Below are 10183 nucleotides of genomic sequence, written 5' to 3' on the forward strand. Positions count from 1 at the left end.
ATTCTCAATTTCATTAATCTAAAGATTACAATTTACAACAAAACAATTGTAACTGTATGATCAACATATTTTCGATATCTCGGATATGGATCCATATATTTGACGACATAATTCATATACTATTGGTTATAAATTTTGGAAACTATATCCGTATACTAAAAATACGAAGATACGGACATTTTTTGACAGCCCTGCTTACGAGTTTGCATCTCAGGCTTTCGTAGGATGAGATCCATCATCCCGCTTCTGATCCGAAATCTCCCGTACGGAACCACCGCATAGAAATGATCGCCGAATTAATTTAAGATCCGATCCGCTGCTGTCGTCTCTTGAAATCGTCAAAGAGGAGGGAGACTGAGCATCAGCAGTGAGCTCTCTGGAATCTTTTCCAATCTCGTAAACCCTAATTCTGAGTTCTCTCCATTTCAAAAGGTAAGTTTACAATGAGATTTCTCTAATCGTCGAATGTTTGTTGCGCTCTCGATTCATTCAATTCGTGCTATTTTTTTTTTAATTTTTCAATTTTATTTTTTTGTAAGGATTGGGTAATGTGGAAGCTGAAGATAGCGGAGGGCGGGAGCCCGTGGCTGAGGACGAACAACAATCATGTAGGAAGGCAATTTTGGGAGTTCGATCCGAATCATGGGACTCCTGAAGAGATTGCAGAGATCGAAAAGGCTCGAAGAATTTTTTGGGAGAATAGGTTTAAGATGAAGCATAGCTCTGATCTCCCAATGAGGTTTCAGGTATAATTTTAACCGCAGCGTTATTTGCTTGAATGACTGATTTATTGCTAGCGTTTTTTGCTATGTGTTTAGAACTTTAGTGGATTAGCGTGCGTGTTTTTTTCTCCCAACAACTTGATCAGGAGAAAAAGAAGCAATCTTGGTGATGGGAAAGGAATATTTGGTTAAATCTTAGTTCAGTGGTTGAGGGTTTATCTCAATTAACTAGTTGTTAGCTGTGCAATGCATGGGAGTTTGTATTACAATGGTGTTGCACGTATATTGTAGGAACTATTATGATTTCAAAAATAACTATTCAAAATGAACATCCACTAAGATTAGCCTCTTATTTGTAACAAAATAATAATAATAATAATAATCGAAAAGAAATATTTATATATTTATAGATAACTATGTTGAAGATAAATCATAATAAATGAATTAGGTCTCTGATTTAATGTCGTGAAAGCTAGAAAGGCATGGATAATGACTGTTTTCAAGGGAGAAGAGAGGTTTGGTATCTCTGACATATGTCACATTATAATAGCATAGATGTTTGGGAAAGCAGGCCCAAAAAAATAAAATAAATAAATAAAATAAAATAAAATAAAATAAAAATCCTACCATGTGAAAGCTGAAGATTTTGATGGTGTGAATGAAACATTTAGGCCAAAATTTAGTGCAAAGGTTGAGGATTTACTTGCTTTTACCCGTGCGATGTGCTAGCTTAGTATTACAATATTGTAGAACATATACCGTGAAAGTATTATGATTTTGGACAAATATACGCTCAAGACGAGCAGCCACCAATACCATTTTATTATTTGTATAAAAAAATGGAAACAAATATATCTAGATAACTATTTTAAAGATACATCTCAATAATAAATGAGTTAGGTATGGACTATGGACGATACTATGAAAGCTGGAAAATCATGGATAATTTTTATTAACTGACACAATTCGCATCCCTGCAACCATTTGCCATTAGTTTAGATGTTTGGGAAAGTAGGAAAAACAATGAAATGTCTTATTATGTGAATTGAAGTTTTGTAAATGTAAGAATCTCGACATGGTGAGAAAATTTGTGTGGAATTAGATTTTGGAATTACAAAAACACAAACGGCGCTAAGTAATTTGACTTAGATGATTCAGAAAGCATGCACCTTGACCTTAAATGTCAACATGTAAGCATTGATCTCTTTTAGAAATTAGAAATGTCAACCTGGGACGATTTATGTTTGAAGATTAAATAATCTTCTGTTCCTAATCTACCAAATTATTTTCTTTGGATTTCTGTTGTTCATGTCTTTCTTTGAGCAGCAGAGTCCACTGTCATCAGGTCTCTATATATGTCAAACTTATTGTTGCTCTCACTACATTTGCATCCATTTCTAAATCTATTTGTATGTGTAGTTCGCGAAGGAAAATCCACTAGAACTGAATCTTCCACACATCAAGCTATCAGAGGAAGAAGCTGTTACTGAGGAGGCTGTATCAATCTCTCTTAGAAGGGCCATCAGCCGCCATTCCACTCTCCAAGCTCATGATGGGCACTGGCCCGGGGATTACGGTGGTCCAATGTTCCTTTTGCCTGGATTGGTAATATGTAACCAAATGATGCTGATCCTTGTCAATAAGTTTGCAATGCTGTTTTTTCTCTCTGCTGCGAAATAGCAAAGAACTTTATCTCTGTTTTCATGTATAGATATGTTTAATAGGGATGCTAATTGACGGCAGAAACTGTCTAGTTGAAAAGCATTTCATTTCTCCCCCTAAATTGGCTGATAGACAGAGATAATGTCTAATGGTTACATTCGAGATACGAGAAGAATGATGGTCATAATGTTCTTTTCCCCTTCTCTGTGGCACTTCTCAGATTATCACATTATCTGTTACTGGAGCACTAAATACTGTCCTATCAGCAGAACATAAGCGCGAGATGTGCCGTTATCTTTACAACCACCAGGCATGTTGTTTGATCCTGTGGGAGAATTTTGGATCTCTTCTTTTTGATCTTTTATTCATTTTCTTTTTTTGAGCTCTTATTGCCCTTAACACATATTATTTCATTTTGATGTCTATGCATTGCAGAATGAAGATGGAGGCTGGGGTTTGCATATTGAAGGTCATAGTACCATGTTTGGTTCAGTCCTATCATACATTACTTTGCGGTTGCTTGGTGAAGAGGCTGATGGTGGAGATGGAGCAATGGAGAAAGGGAGAAAGTGGATTTTAGACCATGGAAGTGCAACTGCTATAACATCATGGGGGAAATTTTGGCTCTCAGTAAGAAAACTAAACCATCTCTTTTCCTTGAAACCACAGTAGAGGGTTTTCTTTTCTGAGTAAAAGAGAACCATAAACAGACTTACGTTACCAGGGAACAAACTTTGATTTTGGTGATTGCAGGTACTCGGAGTCTTTGATTGGTGGGGAAACAACCCTCTCCCCCCAGAGATGTGGTTACTTCCATATTTTCTTCCAGTTCATCCAGGTCTCCATTTCTTCTTTCTTTCACAGAGATGTGGTTGCTCCCATAGTTTTCTTCCATATATATTTTTATAATTTTTAAAAATAATTAGTTGTACTTGTTTCTGCTAACGCCTCTAAAGCCTAACCCTTGCTTCGACTTTCCTCTGTTTTTCTCTTTCCATAAGAATGTAATTAGATTGGTTCTTGAGTCCTTGATTGCACTTGTAAGCTGTCTCAGACTGTTGTAGTCAAGGGCGGAAATGAACCAAATAATTAATAAACTATTCGGTTATTATTCGTTCAGATATTCGATCATATTCGATTCGGTAGTTCATTTAATAGTAAAGAATATTTTTTAGTATTCGACTCATGAACAAATAGAATTTAACCAAAGGTATATTCGATTCAGTTGATTATTAAATGTTCGTTTATGCTTTACATTTCATTCCACTAGATTTAATTTATCATAAACTGTTTATCCTTTAAAGTTACACTCGAGATATTCATCATGCCGACCTATATCATAATAAAATATCTATAAAAAATATATTCTTATCCTAAATTTAATTAAGATTATATTCTAAGTTGCTGCAACAACTTTGCTAGAAAATAGATTTATATGGATTTGAAATCTATAATGAGATGTTTTACTTCTGTATTATTGCAGTAAACAAACTTTTTATCTTATAAAACATTATAAATATTACTATTACTATTTATGAATATATCAATTAGTAACTAATAAATATATAAATTTAATAATTTTAGTTATGACATACCATAATAATCATCATCTAGTTATGCAAAATGTAAAAAGAAAACAAAACAAATAATTTACCAACATAAGACTTGAATCCATGACCTCAAGTTAAAGAGCCAAATGCCTCTACCAAGTGTGCTAACAAGTATTCGTGAATACTTTCCGAGTAATGGTTTAATTAAACATATTGATTTTGATCACCTCTTACCTATTCGACAAGGATTCAAATACGAATTCAATAGAGAAAAGCCGAATTCGAATTCGAATGTAAATGTATTTGATCAAATTTGTTTCGTTTCCACCCTAGTTGTAGTGATGGGTATCAAAGTAGTTTGTGTGTGTCAATAATTTCCATGTCATTATGGAATTGCACCTGGAAATTATGTCAGAAATCTTAATTGCAGTTGATACAATTGTAGATTACCTTCCCTATATGTTAACTGTTTGGTAGGGGATTATAATACTTTCTTCTTTTATTTTTCGTTTCTCATTGCTGATTACTCTATGTGCATAGTCCAAAAGAGGAATGAAATATCTTAGTATTGCAATTTTCAACAGGTCTGACCTTAAACTTGATTGTAATTTCTTTAAAATAATCCTTATTTTGCATAGACTAGGTAGCGTGCACATGTGCGAATGGAGTGATATTTTCTAGGTCTTATCTCAGAGAGAGGTAGGGACAGAGGAGCATGCTTTTTCCATATTCGATCTCAGAAAAGTTTCTCTATAGTAAACATCAGGAATATAGCTAACATAAATATCATTTAATCCTTCGTCCTGGACTGACTACTCTTTTGGGTATATAAGTTTACCCATTATTTTCTGCGTGACAGGTCGAATGTGGTGTCATTGCCGGATGGTGTATCTACCCATGTCGTATATATATGGGAAGAGATTTGTTGGTCCAATCACTCCAACAGTTTTAGCATTAAGGAAGGAGATATTCAATGTTCCCTACAACCAGATAGACTGGAACATGGCACGCAATGAGTGTGCAAAGGTTGGTAAAATGTCTCCCACGTTATGTTTCAACAATATGTATTTGATGCGTATTCCTTCTCTATATTCATTGTATTTACATCTTACTTTAGTGATAGTGTTTGTAAGCTCATTTAGGTAATTTAACATACATAGTGTTTGTAAGCTTATTTAGGTAACTTAACATACATATTAAATCTTGTCATGTTGAGACAATTGTTGGCAACTGAACCTCTTAAGAGACTTTTTTTTGTCTTATTGTTATTTAACTAAGATTTGATGATAGTCATGTAAGGAGAGGAAGTTGCATGAATCTTCAAATAATTAGTTACGTATCTAGGAAAATAAATTATCTTTTCAGAAGTTAAAAAATTAAGAAATTGTACAAAGGCACGGTAGCTAAATTTCTCGGTTCAAATAAATCAAGATTGCAATTCTTCATGAGAGTGGCAAACTTTGCGAATTGAACCTCCTGGTTGAAGGGCGTTGGCTGAGAAAATATCTCAATTGTTGAAATATCAGAAACCATATGAACCTTGAGAAACCCTCAAAAGAAGGAATTAACTGCCTGATCAACGGTCAAATGAAAACATGAGGCTTTGACACGTTGAAGAACTCTTCCACTACTGTGGCAGAAACACTGCAGTAACCAAATAATGTCATTTTCAGCAAATCGAGCTAGTCTACTGTTTTATCATCGTGTTACTAGAGATCCTATTTTCTTGCATATCATAAATGCAGCTCAATACATGACAAAATGCATTTTCAGTCTGTCAGACATAATAATGCAACATCGAGTGATAACTCTGCCTAAACAAGTGTAGAACCAAGATCCATATTGGCATTTAGCAACCAGAAGCATTGCAAACATGTTTCCTATATCCACCAGGGGGAAGGAAAAAAATTCCAAATGGTAGCGCACTCTCTAAGTTTAGCTCATTGTTGAAAATAACGCATTATGTAACTCGTTATGATGTGTTATGTAACTTAACAGGCCTTAGATGTTACATAACCTTAGGAAATAACTCAGACACATCATAACTCTAATGCAACTTGCGTTATTTCAATATAACTTACATTATTTCAATATACGTTCTACAGACTTGAGAGTACATCCTTTCTTAAAACTTACAATAGTTAAGTAATTACTTTTCAATTGTTTGTTAAGCCTTCATGTTTTGTTTTGATGACATCATTATATGATTGTGAAATTATGACTATGACTAATAAAACGAGTGTAACTATGAACAAGCTATAAATTTATGTTTTTTATATATTAGTATTCAATTGTGATACTTCCTAGTAAATCTATATGGCTTGTGTTAAATTAAAGAATTTTTATTAAATTATTTTTGTATTACAATATATTGTTCTTAATCTTTAAAATTGTAATTAACATTCTTTATATTTTTAAAATTAAACAGTAAAAAATATTTTGTTCCTAATTGTGATGTGATGCTTGAAAAGTTTGATGATTCTCATTATTGAAGTCATTATGAATGATTTGTATTTATAAAATATGTAAATAACTAATAAACAAAATAACCTACTTTATGGGTTACCTGTTTTTGTGTTTTTTTCTCTTTAACCCTTTAAGAGAGGTAGAACATTACGTTATGCGTTGTTGTCATTTTCAACATTGGTTCAGCTATAATTATAACTAGCATCAATGCTTAGAAAGTAATCTAAATATACTATTAAAGTTGAAGAACTTTAATATTCGTAATCTTAACATACATGGTACTTCATAGCATTCATAAACTCTGTCAACAACTGGGGAGTTTACCAATGTGAACTTAAACCAAAAGACATACATAAGCTGACAAGGATGCAACTGTATTATCCTTTTTCAATTAAATGGGGTCATTGTAGTATTATAAACATCCTAAGGACTTGCATCTCTTCATTTGTAAAACTCAAACAAACACAGACCTTTCAGAGGCCATACATTTTTAGAAAGAATTATAGAAATTCAAAGTACACAATTCACGTTGTTCACCAAAGAATAGACTTTTCTTATAGATGAGTATCCCATAATCTACTGCTGCCAAGTATGCAGTATGGATAACTGCTGAAAATTTCCTTTCTTCTTTCTTCCTAGAACATGATATTCTATTCTAGAGTCTGTGCTTCTCATTTCCTTCCTAATCCCTTTCTAGAGCATAGCAGTACATTTTAAACCTCAATTTCCTGCATCTTCTTCAATATCTCCTTCAATAAATGACACAAGTTCTAGATCATTTTTTCAAAATAGAAAGAAAAAAAAAATTCTAAAATTCTGGATCAGAATTTGGCAAAGGAAAATAACACCAGTACCAAGTTAGTCATTCTTCAGTGAGGGTAAAACTAAAATTTACCATTTTTGGAGCAGGCTGTTTTAAAGGTGAGAGGATATGCAGAGGATATGCAGTAAAAGCATATTATTATATGATTGCTCAATCTTCAGAAGTAATGAACTGTTCTCCACTTAGATTCCTCTTTATGTTGGTAATAAAAAAGGCTAAAAATCAGGATATTTTAATACACAGTGACACATACACATTTCATGCTCTGCATATTATTTATTATCAATACACGAACAGATCCTATTAATGATATATATTTTCGAGCAGAGCTGGGCATATGGCTACTCTTGGATCCGTGCTCTACAAGATATTCCTTTTTCCATAATGAATAATCCACTATTTACTTAAATCCTTATACAGGAAGATCTGTACTATCCCCATCCGGTTGTGCAAGATATTCTTTGGGCTTCTCTTCATAAGGTTGTGGAACCTATTTTGATGCGCTGGCCTGGTAACAAGTTGAGAGAGAAAGCTCTAAAAACTGCTATGGAGCATATTCACTATGAAGATGAGAATACTCGATATATTTGCATTGGTCCTGTGAATAAGGTAAGCATTGCACTTCTACATGGTCATTTCTTTTGTTTCAAGAATAGTAGATGCCAATTTTTTTCATGATCACCCATGATTTGTAAAAGATATGAGATCCTGAGCCTCTTCTTGAGAGAGAAAAGACGAATACTTGTTAAGAAAAGATGATAACTAGCTTAACTACTGGACCTTTTCATGATAAAATAACCAATTCATGTAATAGTTTGGTGTTTCGATTGAAATACATCATGGGGACTGATTATAGTTCCATATCCTGATTTTGTTATGGGAGGTTCCTTCCTACTATTTTTCACTTTAAGAAGCCTCATTCTTTGATATAAAATTTAATTTATTTATACACTAATACATATCAGTTCTACAATGTGCCATTTAGCTTCTTATTAAATAATTATGTGATTGTAAAGTGACTTTCGGCTTTCATATGACATTGTTTCTGACACATGCTCTTGGTGCACGACATAAACTCTCCATAAGATTTTTATCAATGTTTTTATCTAACCGTGTCATGTATTCATCATAATGTAGCTGTAATATGCCTAACTTTTCAATACGCTTAGGTGATAAATATGTTGTGCTGCTGGGTGGAAGATCCAAATTCAGAGGCATTCAAGTTACATCTTCCAAGAATTAATGATTATCTGTGGCTAGCTGAAGATGGCATGAAAATGCAGGTTCAGAAAATTCCTACTCCCTTGAGTTCATTGATTATGCTTATCTTGTGTGGTAGATAAATCTGACACAAGAAATGTAATCATAAGATTAGATAGAAACAGAGTAGGTTCCTATTCTCTGCCGTATGGAATTGCATTATGTGATCGTCTTCTCCATTTTGCAGTATCGAATCTGAACTTCTTAGTTTACTTTTTTTCTATAAACTAATAGGGTAGTTTATTTTGTTCTATAAACTAATAGGGTTATAATGGAAGCCAATTATGGGACACAGCCTTCACTATTCAAGCAATTATCTCAACTGGATTTTCTGAAGAATTTGGTTCTACCCTTAGCAAGGCGCACAAATATGTGAAAGAGTCACAGGTTAGTTTGATGATGAAACAAAGATTTCTATCTTTCCTGTAATGTTCTAGACTTTCTTAGTCAAATCATTCCACTTTTCTCAATCCGATCGTAGGTTCTTGAAGATTGCCCTGGTGACCTTAGTTTCTGGTACCGGCACATTTCTAAGGGTGCATGGCCATTCTCCACTGGCGATCACGGATGGCCGATTTCAGATTGCACAGCAGAAGGCTTAAAGGTTGGTGTCGTGGTTCATTTGGATACATAGTAGTCATCATCTTAAACCTCATTGTCTGCATTTGCCATCAAAATGGACACTGCAGTGCAGAGCACAACTTTTAGTGAATAAGGATCAAATGGACGAGATGCCAACATCACCTAGTTATCAAACTGATTTCATCCTTGAAACTTAGTTAAGCAAGGAAAAATATGGCACAGGACTAGTTCCCATCCAAATATTGGGTAAGGAAGTCTATTGTCAACCGATTACAAAATGAAGCAACTACAAAGTTAAAGTCTCATGAAAGTTGGTCAGAAACTGTTTTATTGCACGTACTTTTTCATGAAAGTTGGTCAGAAGCTGTTTTTATGTTGATAGCACAAGCTCAAATTTTGTGACTGATAAAGTTGATGTGCTATCAACAGAAAAACACAGAACTCCAGTTAGTTGATGGAAAAACCTATATTATTAGTAAGAAAATGTAAGCTTATGCCATCAGCTTGTAATCCTCCAAACTTCTTCTTGATTATAGATAAAGGACATGTGATGTGCTAGAACATGCTATAAGATTGCTCACACCCTGGAGAGGCCAAAGCACCAAACACCTTTCCACATTCATGCTGTGTACTATTTAGTATTTTGGTTGTTAACTTTAGTTTTGTGCAGGCGGCACTCTTGTTGTCACGGATTTCTCCAGAAATTGTTGGTGATCCAATTGTTGCAAATCGATTCTATGACGCTGTTAATGTTATCCTTTCACTGATGGTAGGTTCCGTGATCAGATATGAAGGCATCAATATAAGTTGCTTTTAAGTGCATCATTTTCTTGATAAGACAATACTTGATATAATGTTTGAGAACCTGTTAACCTTGATATCGTAGAAAAAACGGCTAACAATTGGGCTCGAGTACGTTAAGACTGTAAGACCTTTTTCTGAATGCTCTTCTTTTCATTGGTTCAATACGTGAATTCTGTGGCCCCAATTTGATTGTGTGAGAATATTCAGATCAATAGATAACTTGTTTTGGAAGTTCTCATGCTCATGCGTCATTGATGCAAGAACCTCCAAGTTTAATTTGGGCAAGTCCTGAAGGAATAGAATATTCTGGAGTA

At 34.1% G+C, this 10183-nt stretch overlaps 1 protein-coding gene across 1 annotated transcript in view; it reads left to right on the plus strand.

Annotated features, from left to right (window-relative positions):
* Positions 206–10183, plus strand: part of LOC109822125 (cycloartenol synthase 2-like) — a 34595-nt gene continuing 24617 nt past the window's right edge. The window contains exons 1-12 of the mRNA XM_020388322.1: positions 206–432; positions 540–746; positions 2142–2327; positions 2605–2694; positions 2820–3014; positions 3138–3222; positions 4794–4960; positions 7644–7832; positions 8393–8506; positions 8748–8870; positions 8965–9087; positions 9736–9834. Of these exons, the coding sequence (XP_020243911.1) occupies positions 549–746; positions 2142–2327; positions 2605–2694; positions 2820–3014; positions 3138–3222; positions 4794–4960; positions 7644–7832; positions 8393–8506; positions 8748–8870; positions 8965–9087; positions 9736–9834 (1569 nt within the window). The 5' untranslated portion in view covers positions 206–432; positions 540–548. The remainder of the gene's footprint in view (positions 433–539; positions 747–2141; positions 2328–2604; positions 2695–2819; positions 3015–3137; positions 3223–4793; positions 4961–7643; positions 7833–8392; positions 8507–8747; positions 8871–8964; positions 9088–9735; positions 9835–10183) is intronic.

The sequence above is a fragment of the Asparagus officinalis genome, chromosome 1 (assembly GCF_001876935.1).
Source record: "Asparagus officinalis chromosome 1, Aspof.V1, whole genome shotgun sequence".
Classification (NCBI taxonomy): Eukaryota; Viridiplantae; Streptophyta; class Magnoliopsida; order Asparagales; family Asparagaceae; genus Asparagus; species Asparagus officinalis.